The 26,591-nt window shown below is 41.2% G+C and overlaps 1 protein-coding gene across 2 annotated transcripts; it reads right to left on the bottom strand.

Moving 5' to 3' along the window:
* Positions 1-396: 396 nt before the first annotated feature.
* Positions 397-22,019, bottom strand: LOC106144051 (zinc finger protein 431-like). Of its 2 annotated transcripts, none has more exons than XM_013350243.2 (4): positions 21,885-22,019; positions 6,945-7,071; positions 6,680-6,740; positions 397-5,693 (listed from the first exon to the last, which is right to left on the bottom strand). In XM_013350243.2, exons 1-4 carry the CDS (start codon positions 21,885-21,887, stop codon positions 3,845-3,847), a joined length of 2,040 nt encoding a protein of 679 aa, XP_013205697.1. In that variant the 5' UTR covers positions 21,888-22,019; the 3' UTR covers positions 397-3,844. The 2 variants fall into 2 exon arrangements, with proteins under 2 accessions (XP_013205697.1, XP_026640122.1); XM_026784321.1 differs by lacking the exon at positions 21,885-22,019 and adding an exon at positions 9,535-9,756.
* Between the last annotated feature and the right edge of the window lie 4,572 nt (positions 22,020-26,591).

The raw sequence follows: 26,591 nt of genomic DNA, 5'->3' as shown, positions 1-26,591 counted from the left end.
TTCATCTATTCCTTTTATTCTTAGGTTTGGTTTTTCATGGTGTCACACATTTCCTGGATATTTTATGTTAAGATTTATTTTGTTAGATTTATTGTTTTCTTTGACCAATGAGTCTATTTCCTCTATTCTATCTTCAACACTTGAGATTCTTCCATCTCTGGTATTCTACTGTTAATGCTTGCATTTGTGGTTTCTGATCATTTTCTCATATTTCCATTTGTATAGTTCCCTCGGTTTGTGCTTTCTTTATTGTCTGTTTCAGTTTCAAGTCTTGAATCATTTCTTTCATTTGTTTGATTGCTTTTACTTGGTTTTCTTCAAGGGATTTGTTGATTTCTTCCAATTTTTAATTTGTCTTTTTCTCAATTTCTTTGAAAGAATCTTTCATTTCTTCTTTAAGTGCCTCAAACACTTTCCTATTTTTTAGGCCATTATCTTCTGCTTCATCTACATTGGGGTGTTCAAAGTCTTGCTGTCATAGAGCCACTAGTTTTTGTTGTTATGTTGCTCTATGTGGTGCTGGGTGTGTTCTTACCCGGTCTACCCATCTTTTCCTCTGATTGGTTTAGTTGGGGCTGTGTCTCTTGTGATCAGTCTTTCAGATGCCAGTGGTCCCATGGTTCAGATGGTTTCTCTTCATGGTGCAATCAGGGTCACTGTTCCAGTTATCCTGGAGGTCACTCACTGTTCCTGGAAGCTGCTTGATACTCCCAGGGGTCACTCTGCAATCCCAGAGGTCATTTTGGCAGCTCCCATGGAGGTCATTTGCTTGGGGCTGCTACTGCTGAGGTTGCTGCCTTGCACCTACTCAGGCATAAGTCACTGTCTTGGTCCTGCTCCGGTGGAGTTCACTGGCTCTGGCCTGTTTTCACAGAGGTTCCTGGTTCATGCCTGGTTCCACAGAGGTCTCTGACTTGGGCCTGCTCCCTTGGTGGTCAATCCCTTGTACTTGTTCTTGTGGTGGTTGCTGCCAAGGGCCTGCTCTGGCAGATGTTGCTGGCTCAGGCCTTCTCTGGTGGAGGTCCCTGGTTTGAGCCTGTTCCAGGGAATGTCCCTGGCTCAGGCCTACACCTACAGAGGTACCTGGCTTGGGACTGGTACCACAAAGGTCTCTGGCTCAGGCCTGCTCCCTTGGCTATCACTCCCTCATACCTGCTCCTCCTGTTCCTGTGGAGGTCACTGTCTCTGGCCTGCTCTGGTAGAGGAGGTCCCTGGCTTGGGCCTGTTCCCACAGATTTCCCTGGTTTGGTCTTGCTCCCACAGAGGCTCCCCTAATTTTAATTAGGTGGAAGGCTCTTGAATTTTGGTTGGATTTATGAACCATCCTAGCCATATTGTTACCAATGAGTTCAAAGTGGTTGTTACCACCTACTCAAATGGTCCAATAAAAATAATACTACCAAAATAGTTCACCAATGTGATATTTTGTGGAAGACACAGGCGACTGAGATCTCTTCAAAGTTATGACACATAGGCATGGAAAGGTAATATATCATTCATGTAAAACTCTGAAGAAAGACAGTCCAGTGCCATCTATCCTTCTATGATTTTAAACAGAGTGTTTAATGCATAATTAGAGGTTAAACATTTTCATTTTGCTGAAATTACACTAGAAATAACAATCATAGTTCATGAGGTCAGGAAGGAATTGGTAAATAAGGTTAACTTTCCAACAGACTCTCCTACATCCTCATCAAAATGAAGAAAACTCAAGATTAGATTGATGAGTAAATTACTCAACCAACACTTCAGGATCTTTATCAGAAAACAAAGGATCTGCATCGAAGGAGGCTCCAGTAAGAGAGCTGAGGGAACTGCCACCTGTGCCCATGTCGGTGCGACTTTGCTCTCGATTTTGCCTGAACAAATAAAAATTCATCTTTGCCTCTTTTATCAATTTTAAAGTTTAGTCATGAAGTTTATATTCATTTCAAGAATTTGGTATCACTTCCTCAAGATTAATATCTTCCTTAATTATTGTGGCAACAATCCAAGTTAATGACCAAGTGACCCAAAATTGAACAGGGATTTTTTCCACTTCTTTATATGTTTTTTTTTTTTTTCATTTTCCTTCTGAACTGTCCCATACTTCTTCACCTGAATCGACATCTTCGGGAAATCAGGAGTTAAAACCAATTCACATGATGTATAATAGTTGTGCTTTTAATATTTGTGCTCATTCTTACATTTAAAGTGATGCCTTTGTCCAAGATAAGGCAAAGCCTTTCTGATTTCTGCACTATTACTCCTTACCTCTTTCTCTGAGAGTCCTTACTCTCTCATCATTTAGCCAATTTCTGGTCCCTGTTCAAGAGCCACTTGTCACCCCTGTAAATGAGGCACACTAAAGACTCATGGAAGAGCCTACTTTATTCAGACCACAAATAATTTATACTGGGAGGGTTAAGAAAGATTACGTGAGAAAAGTTCTAGTGTGCTGAAACTGTATACAATGAAAGAACAATCCACATGGGACAAAAACGTATTTTTCCATGAAGACATATAAAACATAGTTTAATTGAACAAAAACAACAAACAATAATGGGTAGTATGAAGTAAACTCACTCCTAACTGCTATATTGTGAGGAACATAAAAACACTTTCCAAGAACAATTCTGCTTTGAAAAATCTGAAGTAACAATTACCTTCTTCTGTTTTCTTGATGTGCAAGCATAAGCACTCAAAATTCTCGTTTTTACATGACTTCAATCCAGGACAGTGTTCCGACAATACACATGAAGAAAAGTGATTTTAAGAAAAAAAAAATGGCATCTACATAAAGAAAATTTTTTTGAAATATAGTCTCTCTCTTCTCTATTACATACATATACATACATACAGATATATGTGTATGCATATGTACATATCTGCCTTTATTCCATTAACATACCGGGCGCACAAGGAAGGCATGCAAGTGCATCAGACCTCCAAACCAGGATTTACAGGCACATCTGGTTCACCTGATATGGGTGCTAGGAACCAAAATTGTACGACCAACAGCAGCAGTGCTACTGAGTCAACTCTCCAGCTTCCAAAGATGTCATTATAATGCAGAAAATGAAGGTATCCCTGCCTCTTTATTTCTTCTGCCTTACATCACTTGCAGGTGACGAAAGTCCCTGCTACTTGTACAGGGAAAGAATGAGTGGATTTCAATCCTTTTGTAAATGGACTCCGCACATTGCTTATTTTAACTGTTAACATAATTCTCTTGAAGTGAATGACCCCCACAAATGACTTAGCAGAGCAGAAATGAATCCACATTATACTATGGGGAAAAAAATCACAAAGTGACATATACTTTTGTCTTTTACATGAAAAAGTGTTTTGACTGAATGCATTTCTATATGAAGCTGTTGGATCCCCTAGAACTGGACTTACAGATAGCTGTGAACTTCTATGTGAGTGCTAAGAATTAAACTTGGGTCCTGTGGAAATGCAGCCATCTTTCCAGATTCCCTTTTTGGATTTTTCTTGAGAAAATATCTCACTATATAACTAAGGCCACCCTGAAACTCAGTATCAGGTAATCAGGGTTAGCAGCAATCACATTAACTGATAAAATTCTCTGCCATTCTTTTGTGTTGTTGAGAATATGACAGGAGTAAGTATTTCATCCTCAGAATAAAGTAACATGACCCCCGAATAATGAATGACAGTATAACTCGCAGTTTCAATTCATTTTATTATTCAAAATATCATGTCTTTCTGTATTCTTGGAATGCAATATGTTTACTTGAAAAGAGACAATCTTTTAACTAAGGAGTGGCTCTACTAACCTTTCTCAAGCACTGGTGAGCTAGCATGGTGAAAAAAAAATGTATGTGGAATGTAAGGCTTGGCCTCATTGATTAGGGTCATGGGGATTTTCACCATTGTGAAATTTTTCATGATTTTGAAGAACAATGCAACAGGGAAAGACTTTGCCGCACTGATTACATTCACTGGGTTTTTGTTGCATATGATTTCTGTCAAGATTGTGAAGAGGACTGTCTTGTGCAAAGTCTTCACTGTATTGATTACATTCATAGGGTTTGTCTCCAGTAGAAGTTCTTTCTTTTATATGAATGGGACTGCTACATGCAAAGTCTCTACCAAACTGATTATATGTGTAGGGTACAGTATGACACCTTTCATGACTCTGAAGATGACTTTTACGTGCAAATGCTTTATCACATTGATTACATTCATAAGGTTTCTCTCCTGTATGACATCTTTCATGCCTGCGAAGGTTACTGTTGCACGCAAAAGTTTTACCACATTGATTACATTCATAGGGTTTCACTCCAGTATGAATTCTTTCATGACTGAGAAGATGACTCTTCCTTGCAAATGTTTTGCCACATTGCTTACATTCATAAGGTCTCTCTTCTGCATTACTAGTATGAATGAGAAAATTCTTCTCCAGTGCAAAGGATTGAGCAGGTTGATTACATAGATAGGGTTTCTCTTCAGTATGTCTTCTTTCGTGACTAAGAAGATTACTCTTCTGTGCAAAGGCTTTACCACATTGCTTACATTCAAAGGGTTTCTCTCCAGTATGAACTCTTTCATGACTTCGAAGATTACTCTTCTGTGCAAAGGCTTTATTACATTGATTACATTCATAGGGTTTCTCTCCAGTATGAATTCTTTCATGACTGCGAAGATCACTCTTCTGTGCAAAGGCTTTACCACATTGAGTACAACCATAGGGTTTCTCTCCAGTATGACTTCTTTCATGACTAAGAAGATTGCACTTCTCTGCAAAGGCTTTACCACATAGACTACATTCATAGGGTTTCTCTCCAGTATGAATTCTTTCATGAATGAGAAGCTTGTACTTGTGTGCAAAGGCTTTACCACAGTGATTACACTCATAGGGTTTCTCCCCACTATGACTCCTTTCATGTCTGTGAAGATGACTCTTTTGTATAAAGGTTTTACCACATTGATTACATTCATAGAGTTTCTCTCCAGTATGAATTCTTTTATGAATCTGAAGATAACTGGAACATGAAAAGGCTTTATCACATTGTGTACATACATAGGGTTTCTTTCCAGTATAAATTCTTTTATATATTTGAAGATAACTGGGACTTGCAAAGGCTTTATCATATTGGTGATATTCATACTTTTTCACATCAAAATGAGTTCTATGTACTTGATGAAGACTGTGACATGCAGAGACATTATCACTTTGATTATATTCATAGGGTTTTTCTTCCAAATGAGTTCTTTGGTGTACTTTCAAAGAAGAATCATATCTAAAGGCTGTATCATGCTGATTACATTGATAGAGCTCTTCTTCATTATTGGTTGTTTTGTGTGTTTGAAGATACATGGGATGGCTAAAGTCCTTAGTACAAAGATCAAGCTTATCAATTCCTATTCCCATAGGAGTTTTTTCATGTCTTTGAAAAGAACTGGAATAACTCAGAGTTTTACAACACTGATTGCATGTATAACATACACTGTGAGTCACACTGCATGAGCAAAGTGAGCCAGGACAGACAGATGGATTTCCATATTCTTTGTTCTCATAAGGGTTTTCTCCAAAGTGAGAGTGTAAACTTGTATCACAGCCATCATGTCTTCTCGCAGTGGGGACTACAACATATCTTCTAACTGTTCCAGGAGGAAAAGAGGTATACTGCTTCTTTCCATATCCCTGATGCTCATATGGCTTGTATCCAGAGTGACAGTTGATATGCCTATTAAAGGAATAATAGCAAATAAAAGGTTTTTCACTTTACATTCATATAGTCTAACATTCCGTGCCTCAGACATGGTATATGGATTCAGGATTCTACACCAAGAAAAATTCCTTGTCTCTCCTAAAGTGCTCCTCTCACTAAACTATGGTAAGTCACTCAATATAAGTGTATGAGGACCACTAGCTTTAATATGAAAGATTTGCTTATAAAAGTCCTTGGACATACTCTAATCCCCTTATCAATGTGTGATGGAGGAAGGTCATTGGTTAAAAAAATAAAGAAACTGCTTGGCTGGCCCTCATAGGTTAAAACATAGGTGGGAGGAGTAAACAGAACAGAATGCTGGGAGGAAGAGGAAGTAAGCGCAGACTGGACAGCTCTCCTCTCGGGGGCAGACGCCTCAGAGAGACGACATCCTCCCCTCTCCCAGGCAGACACACGTGATGAAGCTCTGACCCAGGATGGACGTAGGCTAGAATCTTCCCGGTAAGACCGGTGCTCACTAAGACCGGTGCTCACAGATTATTAGAGATGGGTTGATTGGGATATCAGAATTAGCCAGTAAGGGCTAGAGCTAAAGGGCCAAGCAGTGTTTAAATGAATACAGTTTCCGTGTAATTATTTCGGGTAAAGCTAGCCTTGCCGGCAGCGGGGTGCTGGGGACGCAGCCCCGCCGCTCTTATCATTACAACAAATGTGTATACCTTAAATGATGATTGAATAGCATAACAATTCTACAACATGCCTCTCGTATGGCTGATAAAAATTGTGACATCTGTTTTAGCATTGTTTCCTTTCTTATCCATAAAAGAATACTTTCCACACAGTGTTCAGCTTCCTGACATTGGGATACATGGTGTTCTGAGAATGTAATAGCCATCACACAGCTGTGCCAATTTATACTGTTGCTTTTTTTTTAAAGTTCAGGGTACATTAACTTTTCTTCAAAGGTACATATGTATCAGCTTGCACATGAAAATTACCTTCCATTTCTTCTAGAACTTTGACAATGTTCTTCGATATTGTGGTCTTCCCATTTGCAACCTAAAACAGAGTATCAGAAAATGTATGTGATACATTACTGGAAATTAGGCACAATTGAAATTGCTATTTTTTGTGAGTCTTTGAACAATGCCTGATTTATTCATTAGATTCTTCTTCTTTCACATTTAATATAACAGAAGAGCACCAATCCCCAAGAAAGGCTTTTCCCCTTAAGTTAAAAAGTAACAGAAAGCTCATTCCTACCTATAGAAATGAGGTTCCAATAGGTTTCCAGCATCACATCTTTGTACAGATTCTTCTGGATAGGATCCAGCAAAGCCCACTCTTCATGCGTGAAGTTCACATGCACATCCTCATAGGTCACGGCCTCCTAAAGTATCCCGTATATGTACATAATAGAAATGTTGAGACCGACTGCATTACAAAAGTACGTTTCATTGAGAATATATTTACATAATTTATCATGTTCAATGTATACTATGATAAGGTCTTAAAATAGTGAACGCAGTCCCCACACATTTTAAAAGGAAACAGAAAAGGAGACTCATGCCTTCTACTTCTGTGGACACAAAATAGATTAGGGCATTGCCGGAAAAAAATGCCTAGTAAGATATACAGAGAGACATGCAAATAGATTAGTGCTATTTAGTATACATCAGCAAAATTTAATCAAAATAATTAACTTCAAAAAAAGACAGATTAAAGGTTGATGGGGTGCCAACCTCTAATCCCAAAGCTCAGGAGGCAAAGACAAGTGATACTCTTTGATTTCCAAGCCAGCCTGGTCTGTGCACAGATTTCCAGGACAGTCAGAGATACACAGTAAGACCTTGTCTCAAATAGACTAGCAAATAGAAAACACTCAGAGGTTCACTCAAAACTCCTGCATAGAGTTAAAACATTCACTCCAGTTCGGTACTTCTCAATCATAAACTGAATTGACTCCTAGTAAACGGTAAGGCTAATAATTTCTAGGAATAAATGTATTTCTAGTAAGTTACTGAGTGACAGATCAAAGAGTTCTCAAAAAATTAGTCAATACTGAGCCTAAAAAAATAAAAAATAAAAATGATGGACTATATAAAGTTGTGTCAACACATAAGATCACCTGTTGCTTTTGAAGAGGTCCTAGATCAGTTCTCAGCAGCAACTATTCCTATCATCAGGTCAAGAGAATCCAGTGCTCTCTTCTGACTTCAGTAAATATCAGGCAGACAAGTTCCAATTGCAAACACTTGCCAGCCAGCAGAAAAGCCTCCTGTGAGCAGGCTGCTCTACCACCACTTCCTATCTGGCCCCAAATCCACCCAACGCCCGCCACTTCCACTGTTCCCTGAGAAGCAGACACCACCTGCACCAAATGGACCAAGAGGTGAGTGACTGACCTCCAAGATGGATAGTTCAGTCTCTAGATCCTACACCCTGAGCATACCCTGTGCCCCTCCCCCACCAATCATGGCCACACTACCTTGCCAACAGAAAAGACTTCTGTGGGCTGGCTACTCCACCAGCTCCCACACTGGATCCTGTAAACTACAAGTCCCACTCTGTCCCCAAACCCATCCATCTCCTGTGACCTCAGGGGAACCCTAGAACACAGACACCTCCTACACTGATTGGACCAAGAGCGTACACTGCCTACACTGATGAGACCAAGAAGCAAAGACACTGTCTGCACCAACTGGAGGAAGAAATGAGTAGACACCACTGCAAGAATACATCCAGAAACCTAAATAACAATATGGCACCCCCTGAACCTAGTTCTAAAACAGGAAGACCTGAACATCCCAACGCAGAAGCAGAAAAAAACAACCTTAAAAAAACTTTATGATGACGATAGAGACCTTAAAAGAGGAAATGAAAGATTCCCTTAAAGAAAAATGGGGTACAGATCTAAACATAATTTCTCAATAGAAGAATCTCAAATAGCCAAAAGATATTTAAGGAATTGCTCAACATCCTTAATCTTCAGGGAAATACAAATCAAAACAACCCTTTGAGTTGCCATTCTTATACCTGTCAGAATAGCTAAGATTAAAAACTACCGAGGACAGCATATATTGGAGATAATGTGCTATAAGAGTGCTGCTGGTAGGAGTGAAAACTTGTACAGCCACTTAGGGAATCAGTATGATTACTTCTCAGAAAATTGGGAATCAGTCTACCTCAAAACCCAATGATACCACTCCTAGGCATATACCCAAAGGATGCTCAATTATACCACAAGCACATTTGCTCAGGAATGTTCAAAGCAGCATTATTCATAATAGCCAAAAACTGGAAACAACCTAGATGCCCCTCAACTGAGGAATGGTTAAAGAAAATGTGGTATATTTACACAATGAAGTATTACTCAGCTGAAAAAACAAACAAACAATGACATCATGAAATTTGAAGACAGGTTGATGGAATTAGAAAAAACATCCTGAATGAGGTAATCCAGACTCAGAAAGACAAACATGGTATGTATTCACTCATAAGTAGATATCAGATGTAAAGCAAAGGATAACCAGACTACAATTCACAGCTCCAGAGAAGCTAGGTCACAAGTAGGACCCTAACAGGGACACATGGATCACCCTGAGAAGGGAAATTAGATGAGATCTGGATAAACTGGGGGAAAGAGGGGTAGCAGAGGAGAGGGCATGGGGGATGAAAACATGAGGGAATGGAATCGTTGAGTTGGGAGAGGGATGGAGTGAGAGAGCAATGACAGGGATATCTTGACAGAGGGGGCCATTCATTATGGGGTTGCTAGGGAAAATCCCAGGAATCGACAAGAATGGCCCCAGCTAAGACTCCTAGCAATAGTGGAGAGAGTGCCTGAACTGACCTTCTACTGTAATCGGATTGGTAAATACTCCAACTGTCATCATAGAGCCTTCATCCAGTAACCGATAGAACCAGATGCAGAGATCTACAGCCAAGCGCCAGGCCGAACTCCAGGAATCCAGTCGAGGAGAGAGAGGAGGGACTGTATGAGTAAGGGAGGTTAAGCTCACGACAGGAAAATCTACAGAGACAGCTAAACCAAGCTCATGGGAACTCACGAACTCTAGACTGACAGCTGTCGAGCCCACATGGAACCGAAATAGGCTGTCTGCATATGGGAGACAGTTGTGTAACTTGGTCTATCTGTGAGGCCCCGGACAGTGGGACCAGGTTCTATTCCTGGTGCATAGCCCAGATTTTTGAAGTTCATTCCTTATGGTGGGATGCTGTGTTCAGTTTTGATGCAGGTGCACAGGCTTGGTCCTGCCTCAAGTTAATGTGCCAGGCTTTGTTGACACTCCATGGGAGGCCTTACCTTTGGGAGGAGTAGATGGGAGTGGGCTGGGGGGAGGCATAGGGGGTAGGAGGAGGGGTAAGAGAGAGAAAGCAGTGGTTGAAGTATAAAATGAAATGAAAAAAGATGAATAAATCTTTACTGGAACACACACAGACACACACACAACAAAACACAAAAAGAATCACAAAGAATGTCCCAGGAGAAAGAAGAGAAAAACATATGGGACACAAGTTACTAGAGGATTATGAAAAGCCACAAATCTGGACTAGGTATGGATTTCATTCACAGTTGATAAAAATGGCAAGCTGGGGATGGGAAATAAACTCTATCTTCTGCAAATTTCATGTGCACACTTTACACTGCGCCATCTTCCCAGCCCCAGGAACACTTCAAGTACAATGTAGCTTCTGTATCTTAATGTTATTAACAGCAGAAGACATATTTATCTTGGAAGAAGGCTTGAACTTCCAGTTTCTGCCTCCAAAATAGTAGCATGAGAGGTGTGTGCCCTCATGGTGTCAATTCAATGTACTAATTAAACCAGACTTTATACAGAGGTGAATGACAACTTCTTGAGGGGCAAAAATAAAGTGGAAATGACAATGCTCATTTTAAAATATTTTAACTCTAGCCAGTGGCAAGTCTGACCATGTAACAGACATCACCACTTGGTCTCCTATTGGCCTAAGAAAATTGTAGTAGAAGTGACATGCTCATTTTAAAATCTTTTAACTCTAGCAAGTGGCAAGTCTGACCATGTAACAGACATCACCACTTGGTCTCCTATTGGCCTAGGAAAATTGCATTTTATTTCTCAACAACACACTGTTGAATTGCACACCATGCTCCCTGGTGAGACCTTGATCCTATAATGCCATTATTGTTTTGTGGTTTTGGAGCATGGTCTTGGTCTATGGTCTGGTCTGGCCTCAAGCTGGTGGTGATCCTTCTGCTTTAGCTTTCAAGTGCGGGGATTGCAACTGTTAGTCACCATGCCTAGCTCAAGGAAATTCTCTAACAAAATATCACTCAGTGGCAGAATATTTGCATATCATGTGTGAAGTGTTTGGGTTTGATCCGTAGCCCTCAGAGGGGGAAATGTGGCCTCATTGTTCACCCAATATACCCATAAGCATATAAAATGCATGTGAGACTCTTCAAACCAAAATTAATCGAAAGGAGATGGGGACAGACACTGCATATTCGTCAAAGGAAAAATATACCATGATGACATTTCAATTTCTAACAGCTGCTCCCCAAACAAAGGGCACCCTCGCTTGTAAAAGAAACACTACTGCATCATAAGTCAACTACTGAGCCTCACACACTGATCATAGGAGATGTGAAGACCCCACTCTAAACGATGGACAGGCCATCCAGACAAACGGTAAACAGAGAAATACTGAAATGAGCGCCTGAGAGCGGGATTGCGGCCATCCTTTAGAACCCAACACCAATACTAAGAAACAGGCTCAAGAGGCCCTAGGTGCAACTGGCTATTGTTGCCTCTGGATATTAGAGATTGTGGGGATGATGAAGTGTCTACACACCAGCATAAAGGTGGGCACTGGGTCCTTAATCTGGACTTTCTAAACAAAAGGCATTTGAAGCTTTAAAAACAGTTCTGACTTCTGCACCAGCCAGAATTTCCAGATGTCTCAAAACCTTTTCATCTGTTTGTCCACGAAACAAAAGGTAAAAGAGGATTTAACTCAAGCTTTGGGGCCACGAAAATGCCCTATAACATATCTGTCCAAAAAACTGAACTCTGTAGGTTAGCCTGCCTGCCTAACAGCAATCGCAGGTACTGCTAGTTTAAAGAAAGCAAACAAACAATTTAACTCTTGGTCAAGATCTTATATTGACAGCACATCATGACATGTGTTTTCCTCTGAGGAGCACCAAAACACTGACTGTCTAATGCCTGTGTAGGACCCAGCACCACACCCTTAATACTGGCCCACCTGACTCTAATTTGAGAAACCCACCAACATCAATCCAGCTGCTCTCTTACCAGATGACACAGATACTCATCCATGACAGTCAGAAAAATGTATAATGAAACCAGGTACCTTGGAGCATCAGCAGTTTCACTAACTGAAATGACTTCGGAACTATGGGGAGAGATTTACCCCTATGAGATTATGTTTGAGAAACCTCCCCACTGTTTCCCAGGCTCAGAGCTGTCTAACCCTTGCTTTCTCAAGGCAACACAGGCACTCCAGTCCTCCATAATGATTGGACTGCCGTGAGACCCAGCTGACCTCCGAGTCAACCACCAGTTTCCCCATGTTCCAGCCCAACGATACCATCTGGGCCAGGTGAGTAGGCAAGGACACTAGAACCTGGAAAGGACCCTACATGGTGATTCTCTCCACTCCTACAGCAGTGAAAATAGCTGGTATTTTACCGTGAACGCACCACACCCAGGTCAAGAAAGCAGAAGCTGCAGATGCTGCCAAATGGAGTCTCTGGAAAATGAACCCATTAAAATTAAGGTCTCGTCGGGCCCCAAAGTCCTTCCACTCCATCGTCCTCAAACCCCTCCTGAGTCTGACATTTGGAATGAATACAGGATCATGCTCCAACCTCCACAGCACTTAGGCCTGAACCTGGGAACTAAAATAGACAGACACAGGGAAGGTATGACCTAATGTAACTACAGACCAGTAACCCATATTCATTGGCCCTTAGCTCACTGAAGCTCACTTTAAATGTCTGGTTGTATTAGAGAAAGGAAAGATATTGTGGTTTATCTTTTGATATAGAAATACAGGGCCGGGTGGTGCATGCCTTTAGTCCCAGCACTAGGGAGGCAGCAGGTGGATCTCTGTGAGTTCGAGGCCAGCCTGGTCTGCAAAAGCTAGTTCCAGCACAGACTCAAAAGCTACAGAGAGAGAAAAATAAAAAAAAGCTACAGAGAAATTCTGTCTCAAAAAAATCCAGGAAAAAAAATAGAAAGAAAGAAATACAGAGTTTACGATTCTATGCATGTCCTGTGGCTGTCACATGGGTGTTCACACACGTCTTAGTGGCCCAAACTCAGAATTTTAAAAATGGAAAAATGATATGAAAAACAAAAAAAGCACAAAAACTGAAAACGCCAATGCATTAGCCAGCTATGTTGTAATATAACCACTGACCAAAATAGAACTCGCTCACCACACTGCCATGACGACAAGAGGAAGCTAAGCCTCTTAGCTAACTTCCTGCTAAGTTATCAGGTTATCTCTGCACACCTTCCTCGGGGTAAAACAGGAACAAATAGCTTTCCATGGACATTCTTACCTCTTAGACACTTTGTTTTCAACAACAAATTCAAAGGATTACTACTGTTGAACAGATTCAACAGATTACTACTCCAAGTTAGCAAAGAAAAGAGAAACAAAGGACAGAAAGCAAAGAAATATGTAATGAAATGAGCAAGAATTGTGAATAAAGCATCTGTCAGATCACCCCGTTAGAAGGACACACACAGGTCTGTCTCTTGCTCAGGCCTGCTCAGACCACGCGTACACAGCACCCAGACCGTGTCTACTCTCCTGTCTCCCACTCATCACTGAGCTTGTGACAGGAGGACTTGACTGTGGTATCTTCTCACGTCTGAGAATCTGGGATCTCAAGAGCGGGCTGTTCAGCACCCATCCGGAGAATGACTCCTGCAAGGGGTAAGGTGCCAGATGTCATGTCTAAGTCTCTACACTGCTGACCGATGCCTATGACACTTGTATGTGCTTCTGAGTTCTCCACAAGGTGCCAGGTGGATGACAACCATCCACGGTCAAACTCTTATTTGGTGTTATATAGGTATGGTCCATATGTTAGGTTTGCCTTCACATGTTCCATCTGACAGACCCTATTCTGCAGTCCTGAGTGGCATCATCATCCTGCTGCAATGTCTTACATACTCTGCCCTTCATATTCTGGACTTTTAAAACAGAGGACAAGGGCACCATTTCCTGAGTGCTGTGCAGTAAGTCACTCAGGGACTGTCAGGTGTTCTGTGTTGTGTGAGATGATCAAATAAGAAAGTCCCTCCAGTTTTAGGCCTGTGGCAGCAAGAAGGTCCAGCCTCTGGTGGATAAACCTTGAGTAGCTCTCCAAAGCCATATTTATTGATTGTTACAGAATGTTGATATCTGGGCAAACAAGTTCTATTGTAGAATATTTTAATATGTGTTGCATTCCTTCATTTTGCATTTGTTTAACTCTGTGAAGCTGTGGGATGTGGCATATCTCAAATACCAGATTGGTCTAATAAAGAACTGAATGGCCAATAGCAAGGCAGGAGAAAGGGTGGGCAGGGTTGGCAGGCAGAGACAATAAATAGGAGAAAAAGCGAGAGAAAAGATCGAAGAGCAAGAAAAGGCGAGAAGGACATCAGCAATCACCCTCCTAGCTACACAGCCAGCCACAGCGTAAGAAGTAAAGTAGAATTAAGTTTTCCAACCAGCCTGCAACAAAATGTTTTGAAATAATTTTGATTCCTAAGTTGCTCCCAGGAATAAAAATACAGCATTGGGTGCCCGAATAAAGGGCTGGAGAGAGGGTTCAACCTGTGCAGAGCACAGAATCTTCTTGCAGGGGACCAAATTTCAATTCTTCAAATCCACACGGTATCTCAAAACTGTCTGAACTGCCATTCCACAGAATGTGACACTATCTTCTGGCTTCTTCAGGATACTGCAAAATATGGGGCACACATGTGCATGTAGGAAAAATACCCATAAGCATAAATAAAATTTAAGATCTTAAGTATCTTCAGGATTCATGGTGAAAGGACACACATCCCGACTCATTTCAACAACTGCCTGGCCTAGAAGGAATCCTTGGTCAGCCTGTTTCAGTTCCTGGCCTAACTATATATATATTTCTGTGATGTATATTGGGGGCATGTGCATACCATGCTGCTTTTAGGGGCCAAAAGAAAACATTGATGAGTCTCTCCTTATAGCATTTAGGTGACTTTGGGGAACAGAATGCAGGTGACCATGTGCTTCATATGCCAACAAACACCACTGCTCACTGAGCCATCTCGTTGGCCCAGCCTATCCAACTTAGCGTACCCTTCTATGTTTGTTGTTGGGTTGTGTTGTTGAGACAGTATTACACTTGTGTATTCTCGTTGGCCTGAAACTCACAATTAAAACAGAGAGACCCAGAACTCTGCGAAATCTGCCCATCTCTGTGAGTTCGAGGCCAGCCTGGTCTACAAGAGCTAGTTCCAGGACAGGAACCAAAAAGCTGTTTCGAAAATCAAAAAAAAAAAAAAAAAAAAAAAAAAAATGGTGGGGCTGTAAGACAAGAATTTACACAACGAACCAACATTCTGGTATTTTTATCAAAAAGTCACTGCCAGTTAAACCTGAACTGTGAGGGTAGTGACAAGATGCTGGTACCCACTGTCTTATTATATTAGAGTCATTATATTATATTAAAGCCATATCAAGATTGAAATCTAGACGATGCAAGGATTAGAGTTGAGTTTGGAAACGAATTACTACATAGAATTGCCTGGGTCTTGAACAGTGTCAAAAGCAAAGCCAGACTCTGGGTAAATTGATTAAGACAGGATTTAAAATACTATTGGCATGAGAAAATAACCCACTGGTACTGAACACTGTCTGAAATTGTAGAGGTGACAGATTAGATGAACTGAGGGCACTTAGGGGATATGAGAGCCCAGTAAAGTCAGTGAACTGAAAATGTGTGTAAAGGTGGCTAAATGATGACGGGTTTTGTAGCCTCAAACTTGAAATTCCTACCTAGCTTCCTGATGGCTTGAGAATTCTGATATTGTATGATTTCTAAGACCTACATGGTAGAGAGAGACAACTCCCACAAGCTGTTCTCTGGGATCCACAGAGGGACAATGACATGGACATGCCCCTTTCCATACAAGCTAGTAAACAAATATCATTTTAAAACTAAAATGTATCTAGGTACTGATAAAGGAAGTCATTCATCCTCTTGGACTTGTCAGTGATCCTTCCTCAGTTTGCTCCCTAGTGCTAGGAACAAAGGTATGAACCATTCTACACCCATCCCTACCTTTCAGTTCACCTTGTGCTTCAAACTCCCCAGTCCTGCCCTACAATTCAGCTTGTATGTTCCATACTCCCCCACCTCACACTTCCACTTAAGCCTGTGTGCTCCAGCGTCCCTACTCCTACCTTGCAGTTCAGCTTGTTGATCATCTGTCTCATTCCACAAACCCAATTCCTGAAAGAAATACTCAAGAAAACACAAAGTCTAGCTCATCACGAACATATAGCTATTTTGGTGGCAGTGCTGGGTGGAACACTATTAGAGACCACTGTCTAGGTGTATGTGTTTATACTCTCATGAGTAGGATAAATACTTTTCTTATAAAATACACTTTAGATATATTTAGAATTCTAATAACCCAAACCTATGGAGCATGACAAAATATTATATGATGAAATATTTCAATATTAATTTTGAAACTTCCATCATATGTGAGAGCACAAAAGGGCACGGAGCCTGTGTTTTCATGTCATCTGTACCACCTAGGACTTCAACCCATTTATTGATGTATTTATTTACCTGTGAGACAAGAGTCATTTCTATTAAGCTGGCCTCAAACTCCCTCTGTAGTCAATGATAACCAGGATTTTTTTAATGGACTTGTAAATTCACTTATAGATGTTGTATAGCTATTCTTGTGGATATTCATTCCATCTGTACAGGAATCCAAACACCCATCTGGGCTCAAAGTACATAAATGCTCTAGAAGCTCAAAGTAATAGGAGTACTAGCATTTAAATATGTATATAAAGAAAAATGGAACCAGACATATATCCTCTAGATTGATTCAAAGTAGTTTTCCCAATCATAAACAAACAAGGAAGATAAACACGTGCCATTATAGTATGAGCTACATTTTTATACAAGGGGACAGAGTCTCATTATTAGAAGTATTTTTCCATATATTCCCCTCCCAAACCTAAATGTTATCCAATGATGATATTAGTTTCCATAGATGCTCTTGAGCAGCTCCTTCCTCTAGATGAGATGGAGGCAACTTCCCATGCTATAATAACAGCTCACAACCATTACTAGGAGTGGTGATGGTATTATTATTACAGAACCATCTTAATTCTATTCTTTTCTATTTGGTGCAAGCAGAACCTACATGGCTCTAATCTATGATACTAAAATAAGAAGTATTAATGATACCTTGCATCTCTGCTCTCTGTGTTGTTCTCAATGTATCTATTCACTTAACGCTGAGACAACAAGAGTTGCATGGAGGGTGGAGAATGACGTAGAATAAGAAGAAGGCTAATCTACATTTTCTCACACCTCTCTCAGCTGCACATTGGTGATCAAAATTGTATTACTTTCCCAGCCTTCTGTGGTGGCACTCGCTTATGATGCTAGCATTTGGAAGCTTAAGACAGGGCACATTACAAGGTTAAACCACTGCTGTAGGAAGTCTTACAGCTTGTGGTTACCCGCCTACTGGGGTGTGGCCTCTTATACTATATATACTGATGCAGAGCCTGCATCCACCCTCTTTTCTGGCTGCTCTTTCTGGTTGCTGGATTTGTTTTCTGTTCTCTAAGCAGAGGATTATGATTTGTGAGTGTACCCCTAAGTAAATAACCTTCTATTTCTCAATTCTGAGCTAGTGTGGGATTTCTTTTAACATCATTCCACAAACCACCTTGGTCTATGACACCCAAGAACAACAATTAGGATCAGAAAAGAGAAGGTGATCAGAATGACGTGTAAAACAGAAATTTTGGGATTGACATGTCTTGTATATGCTAATGGCTCATACTTAAGTTCCTTAAGATATATAGCTCTGAAATACTATTTATAGGTGGAGAATGAGAAAATCCCGTTAAAACAATTTAGCAATGTTGGAAAAACAACACAGAATACATCAGACTGAGCTCACAGTGGCCCTGAAGAGACAGGTTCCCTTGACTCCCTCATGATGTTCACTCAAGCACTGGACCCTAACTTCCCAAGTCTGCCCTTGGGCAGGAAACAAAAGTAGTGCTTCATTGGTGCTTTTATCAGGGCATCTGACAAAACCATGAACAGGTTCCCAAAAGTACCAACTTCAATCTACACAAACAAAAACACATGTGAAAATGGCCTTCTGCTCTCATCCTGTCTGCTCACCAGAGAGGTGGAAGTCTTAGCTAGAGAAATAAGACAACAGAAGGAGATCAAGGGGATACAACTGGAAAGGAAGAAACTGAAGTATTTTTATTTGCAGATGATGTGATAGGATATGGAAGAGACCCTAAAAATTCCCAAAATGCCTATGGCTGAAAAACACTCTGAACAAAGTAGTTTAGATACACAGTTAACTTGCAAAATCAGTAACTCTCCTAGAAACAAATGGCAAAGGAACTGAAGCAAGGAAGTAATATCTTTCATAACCGCCTCAAATTGTATAAAATATCTCTCAGTATCCCTGAGGAAGTGAAAGACTTATATGATAAAATGATGTGGAATGTTCTTCTGTATGTGTTAATGGGCAGAATAGAGCCAGGCTGGAAAACATATAGAGAGTAGGCAGAGTCAAGGAGATGCCACAGAGCTGCAGAAGGAGAAGTACACACCAGAACCTTACTGGTAGGCCACAGCTTTGGGGTGATGTACAGATTAATAGAAAGGGTTAATTTAAGATGGAAGAGCTAGTTAGAAATAAGCCTGAGACATTGGTTATGTTGTAGTTAATATAGTTTCTGTGTGTTATTCGGGTCTGGGTGGCTGGGAAAAAAAAAAAACCAAAAACAAGCAGTCTATGTCTACAAAATGATGCCCAGCGTCTGGAGCATAGATCCACATAAGACCTAATAAAAAAGCTTAAGGAAAAAAAGAGGGCTCCTAGGCCCACAAAAAATAGAAGCCAAGTGCAGTTTCTTGGTATCTGGACTTTTGTTTACTGGTGGCTTCCTGACTCGTATTAGCAGTAAAAACTGCAAGACTTCCTTAAGGAATGGCTTCCCAGTTCAGCACAGATGGCTCTGTTTCTTTTAGGAAGTCATGCACTTGAATGGGGTTTGTGAGCAGCATGCTACTAGTTTCTTAATGGTGACACAGACCTGCTGCTTCCCTGGAGCTGGTGCGGTGAGCATGGCTAGCAGAGGAGATGAACATACCTCCACCATGTTGGATGGGGCGTAGCCAACAGGCGGGGCCATAGAGTTGGTCCAGTCACTCCTGTTTAGCATTAAGGGAAAAAAAAAAGCGCTCCTGGTTAAAAAATAATTACAGGTACACAATAAAACAGATTCAGTTGAAAAAGACCACTGAATGAGTCACATAAATAAGTTAGATAAATGTACAGAGGCTTAAGAGAGAGAGAAGAAAGAATACAAACAGTCATAAAGGAGTAAAGGTGATAAAATAATATTAAAAAGTAATAGAGTGAAAAAAATAAGTCACATAAAGATGGAAAATACACAGAGAGTCTGGATTATATATATTATTGTGTTGTCTTTGAATTTTTGACTACAGCAGACATTTGATTCTGAGGGCTGCTAAGCTAAACATCTATATATAATATATTATATAGAGAGACTTAGAGCATATATATGTGTATACACATATATGTGTGTGTATATATACATATACATATACATATACATATACATATACATATATATATATATGCTCAGCATCTCAATCCTCTCACCTGACTAAACTGGGACAACCAGGTCTCTATAGATCAACATGAGAGAGTCACCCAATTGGAAATTTCAGTGGCTCAAGGTAACCTCCCCAAATTGTGCACCCACAGATTTGGTTTTCCTTCATGCACAGGCTATGAGTTAATGCAAACTGAAAAAATAGACAGAAAGGTGATCACTCTGACCAATCAGATCCTGTTTTAAAACAGAAGCACCTACAGGTCAAAGAACTAAACACCCTCTAATCTAGCTATGGCCTAGCCTAGTTTCCCCCGCAATGTATACAATAAACCATTCTTTCTATTCCGGTCTCAATGGAGAAGCTGTGTTCCACACAAATACCTTTCCTATCACTGCAGTGGACAGCCCACTCTGTGACTCCAATGGGGAGTTTTAGACACGTATGGTGCTACAAACCTTTCATCAAGAATTGAAGAGGTTGAATCAGGAGGACAGCAAGGTCAATGCCCTGTGGGCATCAAGGCAAAGAAAGTCAACAAACCTTGTCTCAAAATAATTTCCCAAAAGCTGGAAGGTGCAGCTGTTCTGGAAATAATGTGTCATTACAATGAGAAATCATGCCACACACTTGGAGAATTAACTGATATAGTCTCTTCAGTAATTTCAAATCTCCCAGTCTGGCTGACACTCTGAGAAGAATAGGTGCGGGACAGATTTGCCAACTTATATACACCATAGGTTTGTTTTCCACATATCTTGTGAACCTTGAGAAAGGCTTGCTTAGCTTGATTTCTTAATGAACTCAGAAATGCCTACCCAGGGTCGCCCCACCCACAGTGGGATGGGCCCTATTATATCAACCACTAATCAAGAAAATACCCTATAGGTTTGCCTACAGGTCAGTCTGACTCTAGCTTGTGGCAAGCTGACCAAATCTAACCAGAATCCCTACTGAGTCAATTCCCAAACCCCAAACACAGATTTTTAAGCAAACCTCAGCTCTCTTGACACCGGCTTTTCAGTGTGTACTTGTGCACACACACACAAAGTTTTGGAAATCTGTCAGGTTTACAACTGGAGTAATGGCTCAGCAGGTACCACCACTGTTGCTCTTGTAGAAGTCCTGGGTTTGGTTCCCAGCACTAACACGGTGCACACAATCACCCCTAGATGCTGCTGCAGGGAATCTGATGCCTCCTTCTGTCTTCTGTGGACACCAAACACACATGTGGTCAACATACACACATGCAAGCAAATCACTCATACACATGAAATAAAATAAAATTAAAAACACATACTCTCATATCTCTTATAAGTCATCATAGATAAAAAAAAAAGTCAGAAATGCAGAGAAATGTGACAAATATCTGTAGCCAAAACTATACCTATGTAATTAAAGAAATCAAGAAACTTGATCAGAGAGAAATTCCATGATTGTAGACAGGAAGCCTAAATATTATTTCAGCACAGAATCTGAGCTATAGATTCAGCAACACTCCAGTAAAGTCTAACAAAAGTCTAACAATCTCCCTACCAACAACAGAAAATTGATCGAAAAGTCATCATGAATGAAACACTAGTCAACACAAGACGGAGTAATAGCACACAGTGACACCACCTGACTTTAAAACTTCCTGTGCAACTGCAATGAAGATTGTTCTGTCTGGGAAAGAATAAACAGCTCAGCGGAACATAAGAGAAAATTTAGAAACAAAGTAACAATTAAAACAGTGTCGATTTGAACACAAGAGGCCAGGAAAGCCAGTAAGTCTGGCCTTAATGACACACATGACTGGTCCACCCTGGCATCTCCGTGCAGATGTGTTAATGGCACAGACTTTACACCCTGCACAGAATTAACTGCAGTCGGATCCTACACCTCAATGTTCAGTGCCAAGTGCAGAACTTCTAGAAGACGCTAGAGAAACTAGCTCTGTCGCTTAGCAAATCTGCCTTTCAAGGCGATGATGAAAGTGGCGCAGACGCGCACGCTGCATGGTGACGTCACAATAAGGAACTGTCCAAGCACAGTACCCACATCCCCGTGTTCTTTGCAGCCCCAACCTCAATCCGCAGATGAAAGTTATTTAGAGGCCGCAGGACCTGGGTGCTGCATGGGGTAGAATAGATATCACGGATCTCATGGATCTCACAGATTTCACCCGGCACCGCGTCCGCCGCCGGTTCCCACAGTCCCGGGACTCCACACCGGCTCCCGCAGCTCCTCCCTGCGTGGGGACGGTGGCCCTCGCTCACCATGGTGGATTCCGAGCTCGCCCCGCTGTCCTCACGGCTCCCGGCAGTGGATCACAGCACAGCACAAAGAACACAGGAGTCTTCCTGAGCCCAGAGCCGGAGAGTGTCTAGCATGACGGGCCGGAAGTGCCCGCCTTCATTCTGCCTGGCAGTCTGCCTGGAGGTCATCATTGGCTAATGTGGCCTGAGTGACAGGATCAGCCTCTCAGGCACAGAGTGTTACGAAGGGACACAGCACAGTGGTTCCCAGCCCTGGCTTCCATCCCAGGCACAATACTGTCCCGGACCTGCAGATATTGGCGTTGCAGCAGAACTTGAGCTTGAACTGCAAAATCATTCCTGCACTTTTTCTACACTTAGTAAGCATTTTTCATTCTTGCTCCTGGGTCCGCGGTGTTAGGTCTCAAACCTAAGATAAAAGGCTGAAGTGTCTATTAAACTGACAGGTTCGGCCTGCCTCCCTCTGTCCCTATTCATACAGGGTTTGGCTGCCATGCCCCGCCCCCTACCCTGAACTTCTCCAGGCCAGGGGTTGAGCTACCCTTCCCTATATAACCCAACCATTCTGATAACCCGGGTTTTGTTTTGCTTTGTTTTGTTTAGCTTTTCTTCTTTCAATCTACCCTTTACCTTCCTGACCTCTTGTCTCCTCGACCTCCTCTTCTCACATGGCCCAAACTCATGTCCACTCTGACCTCTCCCAGATGTCCCTGTCTCTCTTTACACCCTCCCTTTTATCAACAGCAAACTTTCTCCTCTACCAGACGTAGAAGCAGTCCTTTCCTTTTTTAGTTTTGTTTGTTTGTTTTTATTCAATCTGGTGGCTAAACCTGGGACCAGTCATGTCCTTCCTTTTTATTTTTTTTTTATTTTTTTTTTTGGGGGGGGGTTCGAGACAGGGTTTCTCTGTGGCTTTGGAGCCTGTCCTGGAACTAGCTCTGTAGACCACGCTGGTCTCGAACTCACAGAGATCCGCCTGCCTCTGCCTCCCCAGTGCTGGGATTAAAGGCATGCGCCACCATCGCCCGGCTTCCTTTTTTATTTTTTATGTTTCCATTCACAGAATCTTTAGCATTGCTTAAAGAATAGTGGAGTGATTCCCCTGTCTGACAGCTGAGATGATGCCCAGCATATCCGGGTCAATTTAGACCACCTGATTGACATTCACTAGACGTCAGCAATTTCAATAAGGCTCACCTAGGATTACTTACATTTCTCTCAGATGCACATTGGTACCCAAACGTGAACACTCCCCAGACTTTTTGGTGACAATAGTGTATCATGGGAAGGTCGAGGCAGAACATCAAAACTTTATATCAGCTCAGTTTATGACACACACACACAGAGAGAGAGAGAGAGAGAGAGAGAGAGAGAGAGAGAGAGAGAGAGAGAGAGAGAGAATTGGAAACTGAAGAGGAGGTGACCAGGGAAGTATCAGTAGATCGTGCATAAGCTGATGGCTCATGCTAAGATAGTTTATTAAGAAGTACAAATCTGATGCCCCATGTGTAGTGGGAAAGTGGGACAAGCAGCAGAAAGTTAGTTCAGTTATACTGTCAAGTGGAATATGTAGACAGACTCTCCTGCCCTGTCCCACAGTCCTTCCCAAATAAACACACAGAGGCTTATATAACTTATAAATTATTTGGCCTATTAGCTCAGGCTTCTTATTAACTAGCTTTTACAACTAAATTAACCCGTAATTCTTGTTTATGTTTAGCCACGTGGCTTGGTCCCTTTTCTCAGTGAGGCATTCTTATCGTAGGTGCTCTGCATCTGGCTGGTGACTGGGTCTCTGTCACTCCTCTTCACAGCTTTCACTTAGTCTGGTTGCCCCATCTATACTTCCGGCCTGGCTACTGGCCAGTCAGCATTTTATTAAACCAATGTGAGTGACAAATCTTTATAGTGTACAAAAGCATTACCCTCCAGCAGGAATAGAGAATATATCAGACAGAACTCACAAGGGGCATCACATTGATAACAACAGCCTCTCAGGCTGCATGATTCCCTTGACTCCTTCAAGATGCTCGCTCAGGTACTGGAGCAGACCTAGTCAAGCTAGCCCTTGGCAAAAGACAAAGAACCACTGTTCCCTTGGAGTTTTCATCAGGGCATCTGAGAAAGCCTTGGGTTGGTAGGCCTGGCTACCAGAAGGCCCAGATCCAATCTAAATAAAAGCATGTGTGAAAATGGAACTGCAGGGATTAAGGCGTTGAAAGATGGGCTTGGAAAGACTAGTAGAGGCTGGAGATGAAAAGGACATAGCAAGGAATAAGAAAGTATTAATGATGTGTGTATATATATATATATAGTGTGTGTGTGTGTGTGTATAGTATATAGTGATTAGATTAGTATTAGTGATAGCAAAAGTTGACTTTAAAAACCATACTTGATATACATTTAGCTACATTTCTTTTAAAAGTAGACAGATTAAAATTGTTAGTTTTCCCATATGAATATAGATCTGGGAATGGTGGTGCAGTCCTGGAATCCCACAACATGGAAGGTTGAGGCAGGATCATCACAAGTTGAAGGCCTGGTATGGCTACAGATTGAGTTGACCAAAAACTTTGACAACTTAATCAGACCCTGACTCAAAATAACTTTTTGGTTAAACCTCAGTGGACAGATGTTTCCTCAATATAACTTTATCTTTAAATCTCAGTAGACAGATGCTTGCCAAGTATGGGAGAACTCTAGAATGAGTACACAGTATTCTCTACCCCCAAAGTGAAAACAGAGCAACGACAACCAATATACTGAATGGGTAGGTTAGAAGGGAGGACTGTGGCAGGAACCAGCTAGGTGACTCAGGGAGCAAAAGCACTTCTAACCAAGTTTGAGGGCCTGAGGTCAATAACCAAGAGAGAACATACATCTCCAACCTGCCCTCTGGCCTTCACACGTGTGCTGCTGCGGCATGTGTGCCCACACATCTAAATGGACCAAATTCAGAATTTTTCAAAAGAAAGAAAATAAAAATTCACCAAAACTAAAAAATTCAGAAAAATAGCTAGCTATGTGGTACTTCAACAACTGACCAAAATAGAACTCCTTCAGAACACTGTTAGAATAAATGTCTGGACTGGAAAGCCAACCCTACCCCCAAGCCCTTGGTAGCACTATGGCAGCCTGCAGAGTGGAAGTGAGGGGCTGCCACCATCCCTTAGAGAAAGAGAAGTGTGGTACTTAGAACGTTTTCTGGGATCATCCACTTGCTGGGTCAGAATTCAACTCTGACCAGCATCGTGGGAGTTGAGGACTCATTTCTCGGGTACTAGCTGGGTTTGCTATGAAACTGACAAACAAACAAACAAAAAAAAAAAACCCTGCCAGTTTCACAGATGCCCATACATCAGGCCAGCTATGAAAGATATGCTATAATTTTCATTTTTGTCAAAAGAAAGTTTGATTAAAAATATACACCAAAAATCTGCAATCTCTTAATTGTTTTGTATAAAAGGCCCATCAATGTAAATACAGGATTTTAGTCAATTAAACTCTACAGGATCAAAGTATTTTTACTTAATCACTACATATTTACTATAGAGCCTCTTAATATTTTGATGACTAAGATATATATATATATATATATATATATGCTGTCCACTTGATGTATGAGTCTAAAATTTATTTTCTCATTAGTAGAATTTAAGTAAGCCACATTAAAAATAAATATTTTTACAGCATGATAATCTTGTAACATTTTCTTTATCAGGGTCTTACTATTTATCTCTGGCTTGTTGGGAACTCATTATGCAGACCTAGCTAGCCTAAAAGTCATACAGGTTAGTTTGCATCTGCTGCAGAGTGCTAAAATTAAAGGCCTGAACCATCATGCCTGCACATTTACTCTTTAAATAAACAGAATGTTGGTGCAACATGCAATTTGACTCTATACTGAACACACTGTAGCAGGGAGATCACTCTGAAATTTAGGCAGTTCTGGGTTTTATGCAAAACCCTATCTCAAAAGAGCAAATGACAAAGCATGTGCAGGGTCTTTCACCCCAATTTGGGGATCATTAACATCAGTCTTTGTTCTGGACTCACGGGACTATGACATGCTGGCTTTTGCCCCCCCAAGTCCACAGTCCACTTTTTGACATCCCTGCCTTGAATCTGTGATGGTGCTGAAGCAACAACAAGGAGCAGTGGCAATGGTGTGAAGAATCCCTCTCCAGCTGCTTTACCACTATGCTCCACTGCTTTCTGGAGAGTTTTGTGCTGTGTCCTGCTTGCAGGCCTTCCATCGATGATTGTTGCAAGTGACGCTAACATTGAATGACGGGTTCAGTCTGCTATACCATTATTTCTGGCTAAGGTAATCTAGTTACCTAGGGCTACTCATTTGTGCCTGAACTTGGAAATTAGGTGGAATCCCTTTCTATGGTGAAATTACTGAAAGTTTGGACAGTCACTGATAGGCCCTGGATAGGCCCAAGGTGCATGTGTTACTATTGTCATAATTTATAAACAGTTGCTACAAAGACAGGAAAAGATGTGATTGGAGGCTAAAGATGACTTTCCCTTCCAAGATGACATGACTAGGGTCAAATATCTTTAAATTCCAACACATCAAACATCAGAAAATTCCAAAAAATAAGCTTATGATTATTTATACCATCTTACTTGTGAGCATGAAGACAGCCATAATGAGCATGACCAATAATTTTATGGTGACTTGCTCTTTTTTTTTAAGTG

This window comes from Microtus ochrogaster, chromosome 22 (assembly GCF_000317375.1).
Source record: "Microtus ochrogaster isolate Prairie Vole_2 chromosome 22, MicOch1.0, whole genome shotgun sequence".
In the NCBI taxonomy this organism is placed as follows: domain Eukaryota; kingdom Metazoa; phylum Chordata; class Mammalia; order Rodentia; family Cricetidae; genus Microtus; species Microtus ochrogaster.
The sequence above is the reverse complement of the archived record's forward strand: the minus strand, read 5'-3'. Positions and strand labels throughout refer to the sequence as shown.

Bases quoted from the DNA above. Each gene is read 5' to 3' on its own strand.
- LOC106144051 (XM_013350243.2), bottom strand. The intron at 6,741-6,944 runs GTAGGAATGAGC...ACTCTGTTTTAG, and splicing joins TTGGAACCTCATTTCTATAG to GTTGCAAATGGGAAGACCAC. The intron at 5,694-6,679 runs GTAATTTTCATG...TTCCTTTAATAG, and splicing joins AGTTCTAGAAGAAATGGAAG to GCATATCAACTGTCACTCTG.